Consider the following 23,363-nt stretch of genomic DNA (forward strand, 5'->3'; position numbering starts at 1 on the left):
AATAAGTTTGTTCGATAATGTGGTACCTTGATATCATTAGAAAATCCATAGATATGTGCAATAAAACAAAACCATGGTGCATTATATAGGAACAATAAATCTGTTTAGTGATACGTTATTTCACAATCACATATTAATTCCTACTAAACTTGATTTTGATATTACTGCAGATGTTTTTAATTTCACGAGGGTTTCACTCATTTTTACCATACAGACTACTAACGAATTAAAATCTTTGCTAAATACCATGAGAAAACTTACAAAGTTCTATTTCCTCATGGCATCCAAAATACTAACCCTCACAAATGAAAGAACCAAGCAAGGTTTAGGCAACCCACAGTAAACCATTCAGATCCACAATGTAGCACACTTTTTTAAGCTGTTTAATAAATGTATAGAATAAGGTAAGCATTATATATTCCAAATTGTTACAACCTATATATTTACATTACATACACAGTACAGCAATTTCAATTACTGGTAACTAGCAATAAAGAAACAAATAGAGGAAGAAAAACACAAAGAAAGAAACAAAAGAATAGGAAAAAAGAAAGAGAAAGAAAGACCAATAGAGAAAGAAGACACAAATGACACACACAAAAATCAAAGAAACTGTTTTCAAACAATCATATTTGTTGTTGTTTTTTTCCCACTTCACAAAAATTCAAATATTTACAAACAATCATAACAATGTAACACTTTTGAATTAGCGAAACTATATTTGACCTTATTATGCAACAAAATCAATAAAGTAAGTTCTTTGAGGAAATTTTTATAGATAAAAGAATAAACAATGAAACGCACAATAACTTTTATAGAAAGAAACACATGTAACATACATAGAGTAATTTAGAATCAAGTCGATATAAATTAAACTCAAAGAGGTTTTACAAATATAAATTTCAGTCAATTGTAAGAATAGACTTCATAATTTACAAAACTACTTGAATCAACTGTGGTCAAGTACAAGGACCCGACACATTTGCACTAATTTTTAACCTGTACCATTTTTACAAACTCAAGTAAAAGCCAGTAGAATAGACAAAATAAGAAAAGTAAATCAACCATAATAATTTAAGAAATAAACGATAAACAAACAAACACATGAAAGACAAAAACGCAATTTGAAAGACAAGAATTCAAGACAAAATATTTTAGCAAATTATAATAAATGCACACTTACCGCGTATATTTGAACACATTTTTCATTTCTGTCAGTTTTTATTCAGCTAAAAAAGGTAACGGCGTTTAAAAGAACAACAGTGCCAGTCAAACATGTGTACCAAGTTGCATTTGAATATCTTGAAAGCTTTTGGGGGTTTAGTATGATAGACAAATCATTGTGTGATATACTCCTTGGTTAAACTAAATGTTGATAAATTATATTTATATGGATAATGATGATACAATCTACTTCAAATCAAATTTCAAATGGAAAAAAATGGGGCAAGCTGAACAGCAAAACTGTCCATAATTATGTTAAAAAACTGTCAGAAATGAACAATGCATGTAAATAACAACATCAACCTTCCAATGACAGCCAAATGGCTTATCAGGTTAGGTTTGAAAAATGATAAGCAATTTAGTTCTCACAGGATGACAAGTATAACAACACTCAAGCAAATATGTGTTTCCACTTTCTGTGGAATTTCAAGCACCAAATTTACAAAGCGAAATATTGATTGAAGTGAAACTGACCTATTTCACATTAAATACAAAATTAATTAGGCGAGCTTTGCACCAATAACATGTTAGAGTGAACTGTTGACAGAATAAGATTAAATTCAGTTTACTAATGGGTAGAGAAGTGTATGAACTTTATTTAATGATAAAATATTTAGCCAACTTTGTTCAATTTTATGCAATGCCAACATTTCCAACAATGTTGAATATTTTGACAATTATAACAAAATTCAATACTCAGTAATTCAAATTCAAATGTTTTTTTAGATGGTCAACTAAGCTCCTTATGACCATCAATGTTCTATAAAAATCCTTAAATTGTTTCCTTTAAGTTACTATTTCTTGTAAGAAGCCGACAATTCACTCATCTTTCAGTTGTTGTATAGTCATTAATGTTACAAAGAGCCAGCTAATTTCCTCTTTCAAAGTCCTTAATCAGTCGCTTTCATGATGAACAGAGCTGGCAAAGTCAGCTGTTTTCAACTCAGCGACAGCCAAAGCACTGTCTGTCTGTTAAACTGTCTGTTATCTGAAACAAAGTAAAGTTTTGTACAATAGTTATAATAAATATGGGAGAGCTTCTGAAACACTTTTTGTATTTATGTGAGCAATTTAAGTCCAAATATGAACAATTTATTCTTCAGAGTATACAAGTTGGATTACACACCTACCCTACAGTAAGCCCAGGTTCGCCTGAACCTTTGTGTTTCTGCTCAGGGGTTTGTGAGATCGCATGGAGTCTGCATCATGCTTCCAGTACCAGCACGGGCGACAGAAGTACTTGAAACACTGAAAACATGGAGTTAATAAATACTTGCAATTTCTTGAAAAAAAGTTGAACATATGATAGAAGATTCTTAAAGCACAGAAATTATTGGACAAAATGCACTTCAGATACTGAAAATAGGTTAAAATGTTAAGTTGTATGGAAAACATGAAAATATGGGACATGCATTCTTGAATCAATTGTAACAGGTACTTAAGGCACATTTCACAAACATTGGTCTTCATTCACGAAAAAGGTTGGAAATGCCAAGGTCACCTAGAAAATTGGCTGGTGAATGTCAAGGTCAACAATCTAAGGGTCAACTAAAACCTAGAAAAATTGGCTGGAGATGTCAAGGTCAACAATAAATAGAATATTGGCTCCTGAATGTCAATGAAAAGTGTTCTGTTATTTTAAACTTTAAGAAATGGTTTGGTGAATGAAGGTGAGGGTCACCTACCAGAAGATCTCTGCAAAAGTAAGGCCCAGGCTGGAGGCCGCACACAGTGCAGATACTGTCCTCAAGGTAAGGATCTATCTGGATCTACAAGTAAATAGTCCATTTTTATATTATGGTCTTTCATATAAATTAATACAACGCATCAGAAGCTTATACATTGCTGTATTCAACCACATTAATAATCATAGGCTTAACCATATTTTTGTCTGCATATTGTCACTAGTATTAAACATGCATATAAAATGTTACATTGTATACATTAGTCTTTATCTGTTCTTGAGCATTCAAACAACAACAAAATTGACAACACTTAAGACTCTTATTTGTAAAACAGATGAGCTAAGAATGAACACATGTTACCTTCTTAGTGAACTTTGGTGTCTTAATCTCCACAAAGGCAGCCTGTACAGCCTTCATATAGCTCCTTCTACTGCTAAACGTAACTCTGCCACTGCCTGGAACAAACATACATTGTTTATATGTTAAGTTTCAGCAGACTTTAAAGAAGCAATTTTGCAGGAATCAATAGGGTAGCAAAATTAAGACAAATGAGGGTGTCAGGCGTTTTAACTTTGCAAAATAAATAAAATGTAAAAAAAAAAAAAAATATTGCAAAAGTAACAATCTACTGACTATCAATGTCTACAACAAAACTGTGCAAAAACTATGTTGTATTTTACAGAAGTGTTTTCAAACAATATTAAGATAATGGCAGAGGGATGCCAGTGGAAATCTGACAGTGTCAACAGTAGTTTTCATGGGGTATCCATTTTCACAGCTTTCAGAATTCAACAAAGAACAGAGTACTGGGGCTTGCTACAAATTTATGTGCATTGTATCTGAATAATATGTGATCCAAGTTGCATGATTGTGTAGCAACATTTTGTTTTTGTTCGGCACCCCAATAAACGCAAAGTCCATGTTCCATGTTCCCTGAATCGATAATTTAAAACCAACCTACCGATGGGATACTTGTGTTTATCACAGTCAATGCCAGAATAGACCACATTTCCGAACAGATCATTCATGATATTGGAGAGGATTTCCGCGGAGATCATCCCATGTAACGCCCCCACAAACACGGTCTTGTTTGCATCCAGGCGCTGGGACGGTTGACGCACAAAGTTGCTATCTGACAACATCCAGGGGATGACTTGAACCTGTTATGTTTGAAGAGATCTCATCATTTAGTTGTATCTATTTGGGAATAGTTTAATTCAATTCATTTTCAATTTTAAATTGCCATCAGAGAAATGGTTATCAAAAACACATATACAATAATCTTATATATCTAGTCCTTTCGTCACATCTAAAGTTCACTCAAAATGTGTTATCATGATTCTCTCAAACAATAGTTAAAGGCAGATATGGGAACAGTGAAAGGGAGATAACTTCTCCAGTATAAAATGTACCAACCTCCTTAGATCTCATCCTTCTGCTGGAGATATTGTAGTAGTATTCTCCCGTACTGTAGTCATGGGTGCATTCCTGAAGCAGCATTTTCACAGCCTTTTCCGACTCAAACAGAAGGTACACATAGCCTGAAAGTACATCATATATTTAAACTTAATAGAAACATTTTCTCTAAAACTGTTACAAGGTGGAAAAAAAACGAAGTTTAATTCTTTGAATACCGTCAATCAAGGGTCATAGTTTGTTTTTAGGTTAATATGGAGTTATGTAACCTTATTGTGTAATGGCCTTGAACAACTTTGTGGAGTATGCAGTCCACTGAATGAACAGTTGTTGAAATCTCAGAGTTAAAATCCCAAGTTGCCCTAAAAACTTGAACCAAACTTTCCAAGTCGATCAAAGGCGATAACTTGTATTAAAGGATTACACGGAGATCTGTAACCTAATTGTATGATGGCTGTCAACAATTGTATGAAGTAAATTGAATGAAGGGTATAGAAGTTATTAGTAAAAATCTCGAATTGCCCTCAGTGTTTTTTTCCACTTTCAAATAAATGGTGGCGGGCCCTTTTGATAGAGAAAAAAATGGTGTTGTTTTGGCAAAAAATGGAAAAATACTAACATGATTCATACAATGTTCAACTTGTTTTTAAACTTTTTTATCAACATTTTCAGGAATGGCACACAAAAAAAAGATGGTCCTGAACAACTGAGTATGAAGCATGAAATGAAATTGAGTTATCAATGAAAATGCCAATTTGCTCTTAAACTTAAACCGGACACAGATGCTGGAGCAAGTAATATAGCCCTCCTTATTCTTTGAATAGTCAATCTTAATGTCTTTAAACAAGAGCTATTTATATATGAGATACATTACCCCATTATATACCTTTATGATGTAGGCCAGTGTTTATATGAAGGTAACAACAGGTAAATGTGTATCATTTAGATAGGCTTAAAGTGTATCTAGCATCTGTCAATTATTGTAACTAGAAATGTGTCCATAGGACACGGATGCCCCCACTTCGATTTTTTGTCACAGAAAATAAGCCATAATGATTATTCAGGATAATCTGCACATATAGGATAAGTTGAGTTGAGTTGGGTTTTACGGCATCGCAAGACTGTATAGGTTATATGGCGCCATTCAGGCAGGAAAAAACTTGTTGGATCCACATTGGACACATACTTTTCAAGAATTAGATTGGAAACATATATTTTTGAAGTATTTTTGGCAAAAAAGGGCCGTAACTCCTAAATGACTAAAGCGATTTCCATGACTATCGAACTTGATCAAGATATTATGGTCACAAACATGTGTTTAAAGTTTGGTGAGGATTGGACAAACAGTTTTCAAGAATTAGATTGGAATATATTTTTGAAGTATTTTTGGCAAAAAAGGGCCGTAACTCCTAAATGACTAAAGCGATTTCCATGACTATCGAACTTGATCAAGATATTATGGTCACAAACATGTGTTTAAAGTTTGGTGAGGATTGGACAAACGGTTTTCAAGAATTAGATCGGAAACAATCTTCGGGACGTACGTACGTACAGACAGACAGACAGACAGACGTACGTACGGACAAGGGCAACCCTATATGCCGCCACTTTGTGGGGGCATAAAAAGAGGAGTTTATAATAAATTATCCGTAAGAGAGTCCGTGATATAGATCATACCGTCCCTGCCTGGCCACTCAATCTTGAAACTGCCAAACTTGTTGAAGGCTTGCTGGAGTCCGGCTGAAATAGCAAGTGATTGTTTGCATTCATAAGGTACTGAATGCTGCTTACAGTCAAGAACTGTTCTTTCCATATAAATAATTCACAATATGTGTACCAAAACTAATGTAAATATCCCATATGCAGAGATTAAGAGTTTAACACAAGATGATAGATTCTAAAATGAAAGACAACAAAGCCTGGACCTCAACTTTTCACCTGCAAAAAACCTTACCTTCAGTGATATCCCAGGGTACACCACCGAGAAACACCTTACACGAGAAGGATGCCGGGCTTCTGTAGTTCTTGGGTGGGATTTTACCAGACCATGTACAACTCGCCTCGCTCATTGCTGAATTGGATAAAAAGTTGAAAATAAATATTTATTAAGTGTGATTAAAGCACAAGGAGTATGTATATTGGCTGAAAGAATTTGAAACATTTCATGGTAAAATCTACGCAAGTATGAATTTGTCTCACACAGGCACTACCCACCATTGCCAGCAGCACTTCTATGCAGCCTAGCCGCCCTGTCTATGGCATACGGGTCCAAGTTAGCAATCACATATGGACGCATGATTTGTCCAGAAATCCGGTTTCCTGAAATAGGAAGAGCTTTTAGTTTGGATGTACATTTTGATATCATTGGCAAAATGGCAGATAATTATATGGACACAATATTTTTTTCTAATTTTTCTATTGTTTTCTGATATCATTTTGTTCGAAGATAATGTCCTGATTTAGACCATGTACTCCCATGCTTTGTATTTATAAAGTACTCTGAAAGTCTTCTTAATGTATTTATGTAAAATTTTGAATGAACCGAGTTGTTAAAGTCTTCTTTTCACGTTCTTAAAATTCAAGGACCATAACTCAGGATGTGAACAGTAAGATCTATTTGTTTATCACACATGGCAAAGATATAATGCCCTTAAACATTGAGTTTTGTAAAGGTCTCATAAGAGATGCTTCATTAAACAACATACAACATAAGAAATTGGTCGGATTTATCAATGAAAATCCCTCTTACCAATTACTGTGGCATCAGAGGCAGGTAGAGCGAGGGCACTGTTTGTTGTCTGTTTTTGGGGTTGGTAAATCTGTAACTGGGCTGAGGCCTGTTGGTACTGCTGGAACAACTGCTGCTGCTGTTGTTGCTGCTGCTGTTGTTGTTGCTGCTGCTGAGTCAACTGGTGCTGGTGTTGCTGCTGCAGTACAGCCTGAGAAAATTCAAAAGTCCATAATACTCCATGGCATCATCATAAACATCACCGCTAACCACCATTTCCCGTTGTTGTATTTACCACCACTACCACCACCAACACAATCATCATTACCTGTTGTTGTATAAGCAACACCACTATCACCACCACTACCACAATCACTATTACCTTTTGTTGTATAAACACCACCACCACCACCACTACCATAACCTGTTGACGTATAAACAACACCACTATCACCAACACCACATTCACCAATACCTGTTGTATAAAAAAACACAACCATCACAATCACCAAAACATGTTGTATAAACAACACCACAAACATCATCATCACAATCACTATTACCTGTTGTTGGTGTTGTTGTTGCTGCTGCTGGGCATGATACAGCTGCTTGGACAGATCATTCACTGGAGATTTTGCCTCTCTGTTGCCAATTTTTAGGGAGTTCTGAAAAGAAACCGTATTTACAGTTGAGCATTATATACTGCGAAATCATTAATGTTCGTGGGCATGAAATTTCGTGGTTTGCCGAAAAAAAACAATTTCGTGGGTACTTAAATTCGTGGATTTTCATTTTTGAAAATAAAATCGAAGATGCGATCGTCCTAGATCGTCTGCATAATATCCACGCGCTGGCCCGTGATTTCCGTCTTCTACGTCACTCGGTTTATGACACTCGCTAATGTGGTACGACATGCCAATTAGTGCATATATACCCATGTCACTTATCGATTTAATTGGGAATAAAGGTAATAAAAGAAGATGTACCCTGATCATAAGTACAGATAGGGGAAGCCATTTAATGCCAATTAAGAATTTTGCAAACTGTGAAAACACCAAAAAGGTGCGTATATTGTCACGTTCGGTGCTTAGTAACCTTCAATGTACTAGTAATCGATTAATTATTTCATTAAATAAAAAAATCGAGTACAGACACTCATCACGCACAACTTGTAAACTTGGAGATTTTCATTAACAGCACACGTTTAAACACGTGCTTCTAACTGTCATTTGCTGCATAAAACACATTTAATTGATTTGGTTCATTATTTGTTAAAGGCAGTTATAATATATTAACAGAATAATGATCGTAAGTTATACAGTGAGACAGGTTTTAACACTGTATACTGCGACCTCTGTAAATAATATACTAGAGTATGTACGTAACAAGGCAATTGAAAAAGTGAATAAAGGGTTTATATTTCGTGGGATCTTGAATTCGTGGATCACCTAACCCACGAAAACCACGAACATTAATGCCCCACGAACATTAATGATTTCACAGTAATTCTGAATATTAACCAACATTATTTTAATCCTTATTCAACAATGTTAAACATTTAAACACAAATGCTCTACAATGCAAAATAGTTCAGTCTTAAAGCTTACCAGTACCATGAAATATTGTGGCCTTTTTTTATAATCATATGAAAAACAATGCTTGTCTAATCTCAAGATACATATTGTGCTCGATTGATGTTACCAAGCAATTATTATCCATCCCAGTTTTATGTGTTTAGTTTTGGCCTCTTTGTCACGTTAGGTTGACCCCTAGAATTCAGTGCCCACCTTAACCCCCAGAGACCAGTGTCCTCCTTAACCCAAAGAATTCAGTGTCCACCTTAACCCCCAGAATTCAGTGTCCACTTTAACCCCCAGAATCCAATGTCCACCTTAACCCCCAGAATCCAATGTTCACCTTAACCCCCAGAATTCAGTGCCAACCTTAACCCCCAATATTCAGTGTCCACCTTAACCCCCAGATCTCAGTGCCCACTTTAACCCCCAGATTTCAGTGCCCACTTTAACCCCCAGATTTCAGTGCCTACCTTAACCCCCAGATTTCAGTGCCCACTTTAACCCCCAGATTTCAGTGCCTACCTTAACCCCCAGATTTCAGTGCCCACTTTAACCCCCAGATTTCAGTGCCCACTTTAACCCCCAGATTTCAGTGCCTACCTTAACCCCCCAGATTTCAGTGCCTTACCATCATATCAAGGAGAGCAGCCTCAGATCCCTCACTGCTGAATCCACTGGTGTCTGAGTCGTATGGAGAATTGCTGCGTGAAGACGCTGCCTGGCCTCGATTGTCCCTGGACATGAGGCCGAATATCTGTTCCATCGGGGAGAGGGTCTCATTAAGGGGGGTTGTTGGAGTGGCCGGAGATCCAGTACTCGAGTCATAGTCACTGTGAATACATAACATGTGTAACATGAAACAGTAAGCCCATAATCATAGTGAAGTTATTGTTTTTAGAATTTTACCTTTACGCCCATGGTTACTATGTTTGTCAGTTCTTGCTGTTTTAAGTGTGATGCTAACTCAAAGAGTTGAATTCCGTTGAAGGATATACATGAGCTACCAGACAGCATATTTTGATAGGAAAGGCAAAATATTTCACTGCTTTTTCATTTCTATGTAAACTTAAAGAAAACAAATCATCACAAGCATATATCATCACAAAAAGTTTTATCTGTATTTCCCTTTTGGCATAAAACAAAATATTTCAGTGATTCACAGTGAACAAACATCGTCTGTTTATATATGTACAGTGTTCAAGTAATGTCTCTTGTTATCAATGTTTTTGTATGTCACTGAAAATGACGACTACAGCTATGAGTGAATGTGATTAACACCCTCACATTACCACCTTCTTGTAATAAGAAGTGTCACTAGTGGTGATGTATGCTCATTGAATGGCCTATGTAGATTAAGTTATTACTCCTACTATAAGAAAAAACGTCTATAGCATCTAGGGAATAGGGTATGAAATTTTAGTTTTTTATAATACAAGCATAAAAAAGTGAAGAGTGCCACAGAGCAAACGCCAACATTTCTTGTTGGAGTGAAGAGCTAAACTCAGTCAAGAGTTATAGGCCTTAGCTATACATGTGCATGTCTTTGGCAAGATGGTTAAGAAGTTTTCATATCTTTAAAGGTATTTGTGCAACAGCCAAGATAAGTTATTTTATGACAACGCCACTATGGCTTTTTATAAGAATATTTTCCTGAGAAAAGATAAGCTAACAAGAGCTGTCATAAGACAGGGCGCTCGACAACGCCGCTTTGACTTAGAGTTGAATACAATAACAATGTAATATGTGCCTGTCAAAAGCAACAAAACAGTCAAATTAAAAAGAATCACGATGTGACAAAACCGGTTTTTTAATGATTGGCAGAAGGGATTTAGTTTCAACTGCTTTCTTCTATTGTTTGTAACAGTGACCTTGACCCTAAGGGCCCCAAACACAATCCCATGGAAGTCTTCCATAAACTCTTCCTACATATCAAGTTTGGTCATAGTATGTCAACCATAACTTGAACAGTAATCTATTTTAAGTAACAGTGACCTTGACCCTAGCGGGCCGAAAGGCAATCCAATGAAAGCTCTGCATAAACTTGTCCTATATACCAAGTTTGGTCACACTATGTCAACCCTTACTTGAGTTATTTAGTACTAACCATATTTTTTTTTTAGCAACAGTGATCTTGACCTAGACAATAACTCTCGGGGCCCAAAACACAATCTCAGGAAAGGTCTCTATAAACTCTTCCTATATACCAAGTTTGGTCACAATATGTGAACCCTTACTTAACTTATTCAATACCAACCCTTTATCTATTAATAGTAACCTTGACCTTGATCCTAGGGGCCTTAAATGCATTCCCATAAAAGGTCTCCATAAACTCTTTGTATGTACCAAGTCTCTTTATGTCAAACCTAGCTAAAATTATTCGATACATAAGGTGACTTTGACGCTGCCCTCCCACCAGCCCGCCTGAACAATGACACAAGTCATTCAAATAACTTGTTTTCCCTTTATAAAAATGTGCCTGTCAAAAGAAACAAGAGATGTTTGTCAAACATTATGCCCCCCTTAGCGTCATGTTGTCAGGATTATATGGACAATTGAATGAAATATGCATGGACCGAAATGACAGCTGATTTGTCGCTAACATTGTATGCCGTTGAGGCAGTTTTAAGATTAGGACCATTCAAAGTTTGAGGATAGAGTGTGTTATGACCATGACCTTTGACTCTATGACCTCAAAATCCATAGTAGTCATCAGCTGGTCACCAAAAATCTAAATGTTAAGTTTGAGGGCCATGGGTGCAGGCATTGACAAGTTATCACACAGACAAGCATTTTTTGTTCAAGGTCACTGTAACCTTGACCTTTGATCCAATGACCCCTTAAATCATAAGGGGTCATCTACCGGTCAGACACAACTTGGAGTCTGAGGGCCATGGGTGCAGGCATTGTCCAATTATCACTTGAAACATTTTCGCATTCAACGTCACTGTGAACCTGACCTTTGCCCCAATGACTCCTAAAATCAATAAGAGTCATCTCCTGGTCAGGCCCAACTTACATGTCAAGATTGATGATCATAGATTCAGGCATTGTTGAGATATCACTGGGAGAAGATTTGTTAACTTTTTTTGCGTTAAAGGTTACTGTGACCTTGGCCTGATGACCCCCAAAGTCAAGAGGGGTCATCTACTGGTCAGGCCCAACCTTCATGTCAAGTTTGATGACCATAGGTCAAGGAATTGTCGAGTTTGCTTTCAAGGTCACTGTGACCTTGACCTTTGACCCCTTAAATCAATAGTGGTCATCTACTGGTCAGGCCCAACCTCAAAGTCAAGTTTGAGGGCCATGGGGGCAGGCATTGTTCAGTTATCACTCGGGCAACCTTTTATCGTTCCAAGTCACTGTTACCTTGACCTTTGGCCCAATGACCCCTAAAATCAATATGGCCATCTACTGGTCAGGCCCAACTTCCAATTCAAGTTTGATGGCCGTGGGTGCAGGCATTGTCGAGTTATCACTCAGACAACCTTTTACCATTCAAGGTCACTGTGACCTTGACCTTTGGCCCGATGACCCCCCAAAACAATAGGGTTCATCTACTGGTCAGGCCCAACCTCCAAGTCAATTATGAGGGCCAAGTGTGCAGGCATTGTTGAGTTATCACTCGGACAACCTTTTACCATTTAATGTCACTATGACCTTGATCTTTGACCCGATGACCCCAAAAACAATAGGAGTCAGCTACTGGTCAGGCCCAACCTCCTAGTCAAGAATGAGGGCCAAGGGTGCAGGCATTGTCGAGTTCTCACTCGAACATCCTTTTACCATTCAAGGTCACTGTGACCTTGACCTTTGGCCCGATGACCCCCAAAACCAATAGGGGTCATCTACTGATCAGGCCCAACCTCCAAGTCAAGTTTGAGGGCCATGGGTGTAGGCATTGTCGAGTTATCACATGGACAACCTTTTACCATTCAAGGTCACTGTGACCTTGACCTTTGGCCTGATGACCCCCAAAAACAATAGGGTTCATCTACTGGTCAGGCCCAACCTCCAAGTCAATAATGAGGGCCATGGGTGCAGGCATTGTTGAGTTATCACTCGGACAACCTTTTACCATTCAATGTCACTATGACCTTGATCTTTGACCCGATGACCCCAAAAACAATAGGGGTCATCTAATGGTCAGGCCCAACTTCCATGTCAAGTTTGATGACTATAGGTCTAGGCATTGTTGCGTTATCACTCGGACAAGCTTTTAAATTATTTTACCATTAAAGGTCACTGTGACCTTGACCTTTGACCTGATGAGCCCTAAAATCAATAGGGGTCATCTACTGGTCAGGCCCAACCTTCATGTCAAGTTTGATGACCATACGTCCAGGAATTGTTGAGTTATCACTCGGACAAGCTTTGGTCTACCGAAGGACCGACCGACCGACCGACATGCCTGTGCAAAGCAATATACCCCTCTTCTTCGAAGGGGGGCATAATTAAAAGAACAAGAGATGTTTGTCAAACATTATGCCCCCTGAGCGCCAAGTTGCCAGAAATATTTGGACAATTGAATGAAATATGCATGGACTGAAATGACAGCTGATTTGTCATTGGATGCATATGAGGCAGGTCATCTACTGGTCATACCTAATCTTCATGTCAAGTTTGATGACCATAGGTCCGGGAATTGTTGAGTTATCACTCGGACAAGCTTTGGTCTTCCAACAGACCGACCGACATGTGCAAAGCAATTATATAACCCCTCTGCTTCGAAGGGGGGCATAATTAAACTAGATGTTCACTGAAAACTGATACTTCAACTCATGCATTTAGTGACATATAAATTTCTACTGTCTACTATATAAGAAAATAAAATATGGACAATCAGAAAACCTTTTTTCAGCTTACAGTCACACTGACCTTGACCTTTGACCCACTGACCTCAAAATCAATAGGGTTCATCTGCTGGTCATGACCAATAAGCCTACCTAGTATGAGGTCCCTGGGTCAAAGCGTTCTCAAGTTATTGATCGGAAACCGTTTTTCATGTTAAGGTCACACTGACCTTGACCTTTGACCTCAAAATCAATAGGGTTCATCTGCTGGTCATGACCAATACACCTACCAAGTATGAGGTTCCTGGGTCAAAGCGTTCTCAAGTTATTGATCGGAAACCGTTTTTCATGTAAAGGTCACACTGACCTTGACCTTTGACCCACTGACCTCAAAATCAATAGGGTTCATCTGCTGGTCATGACCAATAAGCCTACCTAGTATGAGGTCCCTGGGTCAAAGCGTTCTCAAGTTATTGATCGGAAACCGTTTTTCATGTTAAGGTCACACTGACCTTGACCTTTGACCCACTGACCTCAAAATCAATAGGGTTCATCTGCTGGTCATGACCAATACACCTACCAAGTATGAGGTTCCTGGGTCAAAGCGTTCTCAAGTTATTGATCGGAAACCGTTTTTCATGTAAAGGTCACACTGACCTTGACCTTTGACCCACTGATCTCAAAATCAATAGGGTTCATCTGCCTGTCATGACCAATAAGCCTACCTAGTATGAGGTCCCTGGGTCAAAGCGTTCTCAAGTTATTGATCGGAAACCGTTTTTCATGTTAAGGTCACACTGACCTTGACCTTTGACCCACTGACCTCAAAATCAATAGGGTTCATCTGCTGGTCATGACCAATACACCTACCAAGTATGAGGTTCCTGGGTCAAAGCGTTCTCAAGTTATTGATCGGAAACCATTTGGTATTCCGACCGACCGACCGACCGACAGACAGACAGACCGACCGACCGACCGACCGACATGTGCAAAACAATATACCCCACTTTTTTCAAAAGGGGGCATAAAAATTAAAAACAACAACAAAAAACAATATATCAAGGGCCATAATTTGTATTTAGGGTTAAAATAGAGTTATGTGACCTTATTGTAAGATGTTCATAATTAATTGTGCAAAGTATTAAGTGCATTGAATGAAGGGTATAGAAGTATTAAAATCCAAACTTGCCCTAAAACTTTAACCTGCCCTAAAACTTTAACCTTAGTCAATCAGGGGCCATAACTTGTATTAAGGATAATAAGGAGTTATGTACACTCTTTGTGTGATGTTCTTGAACAATTGTGTGAAGTATTAAGTCAATTGAATGAATGGTAAAGAAGTTATCAATAAATATCCCAACCTGCCCTAAAACTTAAACGTAAGTTCCATAGTCAATCAGGGGCCATAATTTGTGTAAAGGATAATATGGAGTTATCTAACCTCATTATGGGATGGCCCTGAACAACTGTGTGAAGTATTAAGTCAATTGAATGAAGGGTATTGGACTTATAAGTGAAAATCCCAACTTGCCCTAAAACTTTAACCTGCCCTAAAACTTAAAACATAAGTCAATAAGGGGCCATAATTTGTATAAAGGATAATATGGAGTTATCTAACCTCATTATGTGATGGCCCTGAACAAATATGTGAAGTATTAAGTCAATTGAATGAAGGGTATTGGACTTATAAGTGAAATTCCCAACTTGCCCTAAAACTTTAAACGGACGCCGACTCTGGGGTGAGTAGTATAGCCTCCATATTCTTCGAATAGTCGATCTAAAAACCTTAACAAATGTCGAGCAAACACCAACCTATACCCTGGAGATCCTCTAATTGCCCGTGTGTGTTTCTGTGGAGTTTCAGTTCTGCTCTGTTTAGTGGGCTGGTCCAACTTATAGCTACTCGTAGTGTCAGAGGGGTGTTTACTGAACGGATGGGGTTGAGAGTTGTAGATCTCCTGTGCTTGTGGCAAGTACGCTGAATAAAATGCACATTACAATATTTAATCTATACTGCTTGGTTAAGACATTAAATTTTGTAATAATGTGTCTACAAATGCTAACAGGCTAACGCTTATTTTTCTTGAGTCTCCGGTTTTACAGGTAGTGAGAAAGCATCTCCACAACTGAGCAAGATAGAACCATTATAATCAGCGCCATAGAGAAAACACTCGAATGAATGCTTGAATATTTTTATTTAGCAATATTTGTGGCATGGAACAAGAACAAAGTTTCTTATCAATAACATTCTGTGCTGATTAAAACAGGGCTAGTAGTATGACAAAACCTTGATATTTTTCTTCTTAAAGCAGACAAGTTAAAACTACTGACACTGATATGTGTGTTCACTGCTGTAGTGGGACGACAGGGGCTGGTACTGATTGGCACTGGTACTTTGGTAAAACAGCTGGTATCCTGAAAAGAAGACACATCTTTCTTAAACATGTCCATCAGAAGGATTCACATTGACACATGGTAAATAATTATAATGAAATATGCCAGTCCAAGTCTCAAATGGATTCAAGCAGATTTGAAATTCAATCACTGTGCAGGTTTATGAATTCTTTTTCTTCCATTCCTGGATGACTAGCATTACCAAGCTTTTTATTCTGAAAATATTACGAATTTATTCTGAATTTCTATCATATCCATTTGAGTGAATCATTTCCCAACTGATATGAAATTAAAATAATGGGACATCGGGACATCTGCTATACAAGTAATGAAAGAAATTCCTCAATGATTTTGTTTTAATAAGTCACATTACCTGGGTATGGTGCAGAATGATTGCTTGTGAACTGGTTGTCATGGTAACCAGTTGTTGTGGGTCCCTGTATGTTGAGTCCCTGTTGGCTGTGGGGCCCTTGTATCAGGTGAGGTACCTGGTTCATTGCTGCATGCTCTATGAGAGAAAACATTGCATGTAAATAAATTATTCATTGGAATATCTTAAAATGTTTTTTTTAGTTATGGCATGCTACTGCTGCCATTGATGACACGAAGCCGTTTACATTATAGTGCAACGTTTTTTCTTTGAAAACAAATACCAATAATGATAATCCATCCTATATTTTTAATAAGAATGAAGTTCAAGGAGGGTTTTCTCTTAGACATAACAAACAAATTCGTTAAATTGATATCCCCTGCCTGGTAAGGCAAAGTAGATGCAATGGAAATCAAGTGTTGGTGAAATTATTCCAACCGAAACATGCAATTCTAATGCAGAGTTATAAGACTCTTATGAACCTTGAAGATGAGATTTGAGTTTGTATGCAATTGTTTGTTATAAAAGAGTATTGTATATAGTGTAAAATTTAGATTTAACCCTAAAGTTTTTGAACCAACATTTCAAACTTAAAATATTTCATCAATGCAGACATTCTGGTTAAGTTTCATGAAGATTGGACCAGAAATATTGTAAAAAAAAAATATAGTCTCTTATTCGAGTGTTCACATGTTTTTTTCTAAGATTTGACCTTGAGACCTAGCTTTTGACCTCATGCGATCCCCTTTTTGAAGCAGTTGAGGTTTAATCAAGGGGAACATTCTATCAAGCTTGATATTACCAATCCCTACCAAAACATGGTTCTGATGATATTGTTCCGGACCAACCATTTCTAAGATTTTACCTAGTGACATATTTTTATCACCTGTAATGCACCAGTCAATTGTAACCACGCCCCCCCCCCAGTCCGGGGAATAGCGGGGACTTTGACTTTCGGGTCAAGCCAATCCCGGGTAAAATCCTCTGAACTGATGGTCAAATCCCCGCCAAATGCCCCCGCCCCCATTCCCCGCTATATCCTGCTCGAAGCCAAAACCACTGCATTCACCCAGCTCTGCGGGTCCACCTGAATGGTAAAAACCTGGCCCATTTCCCCGGCTATCCCTGGTATACCCCCAGACCTGGCGGGGGCGTGGTTACAATTGAATGGTGCATAACCCCATGTTAAATTTGTTGAAGAATTAATCCAGAGAAACTTTTGATAAAGTTTGATGAACATTGAAAAAAGCAATACCTCTAGCTTGTTCCAAAGACTTTTCTAAAATTTGACCTATTTTTTTTACTAGTTTTTACTCCATGTGAACCACCCATACAAGCCATCGAGATTTCATTAAGGGGAGCATGCTTACTCAAGTTTTATCATTAACTGACCAATCCCTACCAAGACAGAATAAAACAGTGAGGGATGGAAGGAAAACGCCAAAATAATATCCCCTGTCCTAACTTTTACATGCTGACAAAATAACAGGCTAGGTAGGTAGCGAAAATATTTTATTTTGAAAAAAATTATATAGTGTACAAAGTATGTATAATGTTGTATTGTTTACATACATACACATTCTGACATTAATTTTGCTGAGGCGGTAAAACAATACAAAGGAACTGTATCACCTTGTACAAATAGTAAACCACATGGTTTTAATTTCAAATAGAAATCATTTTAAGCATTATATGGCTTAGGTCATGAAACACAGTAATATATTGAAAGCTTACGTTTAGCCTGATCATTGTTGATAGCACCAAGATTTGTGATGTCGAGGGTATTTTCCAGCATGGCGTTGATTCTCTGCACTATATCACTTGTGCTGCTCATGTTGCCAGAACTCAGAGTCTGTTCATAATCTTCAGCCTGAAATACATGTGGTTTAAACTAGAGGTATCACAGAACATGGTCATAATGAACATGAGATACTGCATGAATAAAACAATTAAAGAAATCAAGTGGAATGTGTTTCACCAGACACAAAATTTTATCAGTAAGGCTTATAAAGCAAAATATACATTTTCAGGAAGTTGATGTGACCTTGACCTCAAAGGTAGGGACATGGGTCTTGTGCTAGACATGAAATCATACTATGATGGTCCCTTCTATCAAATAATTATAAAATCTGACTTTGTATGACGACAAAGATATGGTCTGGACACAAACTAACATCAGTAAGGCTTATTTGGCAAAAGTGAAAAAGGTTGCTGTACTTTAACCTTGATGGGTGGGACACGTGCAGTGTGTGACAGGTCCTTATACTTTGGTCACTTCTGCCAAATACTTTTCAAATTCAACATTATATGACAAAGGAATGGACCAGAAACACAATTTTTTTTTTAGTAGGGCTCATAAAAGTAAAACATGCCACAAAGTACAAATGTAAGTTCAGAAGGTGGCTCTGACCTTGACCTCAATCTCAAAGTTTTGCAACATCCACCACTCAACTTGTGACTTTGGGATGAATCCCTCACATTAAAGTGTTTCTGTTGTCGTTTTGAGCTTGCAGTGCCATTTGAAATTCCTTATACCAGTGCTATAATAAACAGTTACAATACAAAGAACCCAGCTTGCATGCATTTTCAGACTGGACTTCTCTGCTCAAAAAGTGAGTGGATGCCAAGGGGGACTAGACACAAAGACACAAAATACAACAGTAACACCGGAGTTGCCACTACTAATGCTTATTATTGATTTTTAAATCATAACTTCACAAGAAGAAGGGGGGTTACACTGTCTGTGTATTTAGACAAATTATCTGAAAATAAATTTGGAACTACACGGCTGTGCCCTAATTAAGTCAACTTTTTTAATAGTTGACAAAACAGAAAAATTATCATACTTGGTGATGCTATCCTTCTAAACATGGACTTCACAAATTGTTACGTCAATGTGAAATAAAGTCCCTGAACATACATACATACTTAGGATTTAATTCCAAGTGGTCATCGGGTACTGTTCTAGGTCACTGAGGGTCACATTATGAATGGTGTGGAGGTGGGATTTTTATTTTCGTTTTCATCAGAAGCCATTTGAGTGTTTTAAGAGGCTTATATATCTGAGAACAGTGCAGGCAAGAACAAGTAAGGAATGTTATCATGCTACTATTCATTTGCCTTTCTCAAAACTTTTAGCTGTTTTTCAAGATTTAATTTAATTGTCATTTCATGGTGAAAATTGCATTGTTTTGAAGCAGACTACACTCTTCCTTCTGTTGACAGTGGAGTTGTTCCGGGTCGTCTTTCTTACAGCTTGCCTCTTGTAGCCCAGAGTATGCAAATTTTGCAGCCAATTCTCACAGAAAATTTTCAATGTTGGGATTATTGTTAAAAGCAATGATTTTCTGCAGAGGTTGACACCTTTCCTGTTTAAAAATCAGAGATTTTTTTCACATCCCCAATTCACAGTACAACTTTAAACAGTAAATGTATGTTCAATTTAAGCTTAAAGTCATCCATCCATCAATGCTTTAACTGAGTTACTGAGCAGAAACATTTTTTTCTATATTTTTTCCATTTTAAGTAAGAAAGACCTTGACCATGGCCAATCATTTGGAGACCACTTCTTTGACGCCCGCCCGACCAAATCTCTACGCAAATCAAATAATCAGGTAGGGTTTTTTTCTCAAAGAAACCTGGTTAAGCAAACCATATAATAGTTAAAGAAATGCATAAATGAGTTAAAGAAGGGCCCTAATGGTTATGCACCAGTCAAATGTAACCACGGCCTCCCAAGGTCACGAGGTAAACCGGGGATAGCCGGGGATTGGGCCATGTTTTAACCTTCCAGGTGGCCCCGCAGTGCCAGGTGAACGTAGTGCTTTTGTCTTCGCGCCAAAAATAGCGGGGCCGTGGTGCATTGTGTGACATTTTTGTTCATGCTATGGAATAACAACCAAAACAGGTGTCAAACAAATCATCAAATACGTCTTCCAACGTCTATGGAATATTGCATGACAACTGATTAAACCAGTTGCATTTAACATCATGGTCTGGACCAACCCTGAAAAACTATTAACTATACTGCCTGTAGATCCCTAGTATTTTTCATGTATAGCCAAAAATAAGCACAACTTTGTTTGATACATAACAAGTGTTTTTGTTGGTGTATATAACAAAGTAGAAGTAAGTTTCAATACAAAAGACCGCTACCATATGGGCACAGTTTAAATTCTACTTTCAGTTTCCTCTCTAAATGAAAATGCACGAGTTTGCGTGCATTTCTTTGAATTTTACAAATTTTAAGACATGAACGTTTTTACCTATGCAGCCGCAATGCGTGACAAAAATGAATTTCAAGATTAATTTAATCGACTAGCTTACCAGTTGAAAATTGGCATGACATTCTAAGAATGAATATAATTTTAGGATTTGGTTTCTTACCATTGTAGCCATGTTCGACATCCGCGTACTAATTTACAGCGCGCAATTCTTTCTATTGAGCTTTCCTTGTATTAAATTGTCAATTCAATAAAATTTCAGCTGAATGTTGTGTTGGTGTTCTTCTAAAGTCCTACTGAATGTTTTCGGCTGTGTTGACAGTAATATGCTCAGTCCTTCTGTCATTCGGAAATCGTGCAGAATGACGTCACGGTTTCCGGTGTAGTATATTCCCAAATTTGGGACTTGATACAAATATCTTTGTATCGCAAAACAATTGAAAACCTTCTTTTGGAATATTTTTTATTTCAAATCATATAATAATTGCGCTGCAAAATTAAAATGGGTATCAGTTTCATTTTAAATCATCGCCATCGCATTCTGTACATAAGAAGTGGATGTGGATTTACCTATATCAACAGTAGACCGTTCCAAGTTGCAGTTGAGCCAACCAGGAGATAATTGACATGTAAATTAGTCGCTGCGGTTAAAAAACCCCGAGAGTAACCGTATAGTTTCATGACGGGAATGCACGAAGAACATATTTCAGAAGACAAACACGATGAATGGGACAAAGCCACTGTCTCCCGTTTTACATATATTTCAATTCAATAAAAGAATTTAAAATATTAGCATTATTTCACTGGAAGCACTTATACATGTTTGAGTGTACACACGCATAACAAAAGCGAGCTACTTTTGCGAAAACAATCCATGAAAACAAGTCGAATTGCGTTTTCAAGCTTTCATGAAATGTTGCACCTCATGTCCAATTATAAGACCCTGAAATTTTCAAATCGAGCAATGTAGCAGACCCCACAGACCCTCTCAAGATCGAACAATACGGCAGCTTGTCTCCTGATCTTAACCAAGCCTGTATCCATGTTTCCTGACATATATCTCTTTTTTCATGTCTCCTGATCTTGGAGACGCTATCTTCTAGTCTTCTGACCCCGGGTAAGCTTTCTTCCTGTCTCCTGTTCCTGGACAAGCTACGTGTATCGTCCTTTCTCTTGTTCCTGGACAAGCCATCTGTATATCTCGTGGACATGGGCAAGCTATTGTTATTTCTCCTCATTCTGGGCAAGCTATCTCCATGTCTCCTGACCATGGGCAAGCTATCTTAATGTCTCCTCATCCTGGGCAAGCTATCTCCATGTCTCCTGACCATGGGCAAGCTACATGTATCTCCACGTCTCTGACAATGGGCAAGCAATCTTAATGTCTCCTCATATTTGGCAAGCTATCTTCATGTCTCCTCATATTTGGCAAGCTATCTTCATGTCTCCTCATATTTGGCAAGCTATCTTCATGTCTCCACATCCTGTGCAAGCTATGTTTATGTCTCCTCAATTTGGGCAAGCTTTCTTTATGTCTTCTGGTCCCGAGAAAGTTTTATTCATGTCTCTTCATCCTGGGCAAGCTATCTTAATGTCTCCTCATCCTGGGCAAGCTATCTTAATGTCTTCACATCCTGGGTAAGCTGTCTTTATGTCTCCTCACCCTAGGCAAGCTATCTTTATGTATCCTGACCATGGGCAAGCTATCCTAATGTCTCCACATACTGGGCAAGCTACCTTCATGTCTCCTTATCTTGGGCAAGCTATCTTCATGTCTCCACGTCCTGGGCAAGTTACCTTCATGTCTACTCATCCTGGGCAAGTTATCATAATGTCTCCTTGTCTTGGGCAAGCTACCTTCATGTCTCCTCGTCTTGGGCAAGCTATCTTAATGTCTCCTCGTCTTGGGCAAGCTATCTTAATGTCTCCTCTCCACGTCCTGGGCAAGCTACCTTCATGTCTACTCATCCTGGGCAAGTTATCCTAATGTCTCCTTGTCTTGGGCAAGCTACATTCATGTCTCCTCGTCTTGGGCAAGCTATTTTAATGTCTCCTCGTCTTGGGCAAGCTATCTTAATGTGTCCTCGTCTTGGGCAAGCTATCTTAATGTCTCCTCGTCTTGGGCAAGCTATCTTAATGTCTCCTCGTCTTGGGCAAGCTATCTTAATGTCTCCTCGTCTTGGGCAAGCTATCTTAATGTCTCCTCGTCTTGGGCAAGCTATCTTAATGTCTCCTCGTCTTGGGCAAGCTACCTTCATGTCTCCTCGTCTTGGGCAAGCTACCTTCATGTCTCCTCGTCTTGGGCAAGCTACCTTCATGTCTCCTCGTCTTGGGCAAGCTACCTTCATGTCTCCTCGTCTTGGGCAAGCTACCTTCATGTCTCCTCGTCTTGGGCAAGCTACCTTCATGTCTCCTCGTCTTTGGCAAACTACCTTCCATGTCTCCTCGTCTTGGGCAAGCTACCTTCATGTCTCCTCGTCTTGGGCAAGCTACCTTCATGTCTCCTCGTCTTTGGCAAACTACCTTCAGGTCTCCTCGTCTTGGGCAAGCTACCTTCATGTCTCCTCATTTTGGGCAAGCTACCTTCATGTCTACTCGTCTTGGGCAAGCTACCTTCATGTCTACTCATCCTGGGCAAGTAAGCTTTATGTCTCCTGACCATGGGCGAGCTATCTCCATGTCTCCCCATCCTGGGCAAGCTATCTTTATGTCTCCTCATCCTTGGCAAGTTAGCTTTATGTCTCCTCATCCTGAGCAAGTTATCTGTATGTCTCCTTATCCTGGGCAAGTAAGCTTTATGTCTTCTGGTCTTATATATTCATGTCTACTGATCATGGACAAGCTATCTTCATGTCTTCTTTGGCAAGCTTCAAATTCATCGTTTGGGGTATGTTGCTGTCATTGGCAGATACATCTCAATGAGGGGAAGTGCAGTGCACAGGAACCATAACGCTGG

General features: G+C 38.3%; 1 protein-coding gene across 1 annotated transcript; it reads right to left on the bottom strand.

Moving 5' to 3' along the window:
• Window positions 1-2,100: 2,100 nt before the first annotated feature.
• On the bottom strand, window positions 2,101-22,815 carry LOC128221539 (cytoplasmic polyadenylation element-binding protein-like). The gene is made up of 17 exons (XM_052930145.1): window positions 22,660-22,815; window positions 17,919-18,054; window positions 16,188-16,322; window positions 15,752-15,835; window positions 15,233-15,398; window positions 9,259-9,460; window positions 7,611-7,718; window positions 7,075-7,252; window positions 6,546-6,644; window positions 6,280-6,396; window positions 6,003-6,065; window positions 4,326-4,450; window positions 3,871-4,069; window positions 3,270-3,364; window positions 2,910-2,993; window positions 2,355-2,472; window positions 2,101-2,212 (listed from the first exon to the last, which is right to left on the bottom strand). The coding sequence occupies exons 1-16, from the start codon at window positions 22,813-22,815 to the stop codon at window positions 2,356-2,358; spliced, it is 2,064 nt and encodes a 687-aa protein (XP_052786105.1). The 3' UTR covers window positions 2,101-2,212; window position 2,355.
• Window positions 22,816-23,363: the final 548 nt, after the last annotated feature.

Source organism: Mya arenaria, chromosome 16 (assembly GCF_026914265.1).
Source record: "Mya arenaria isolate MELC-2E11 chromosome 16, ASM2691426v1".
NCBI classification, from domain to species: Eukaryota; Metazoa; Mollusca; class Bivalvia; order Myida; family Myidae; genus Mya; species Mya arenaria.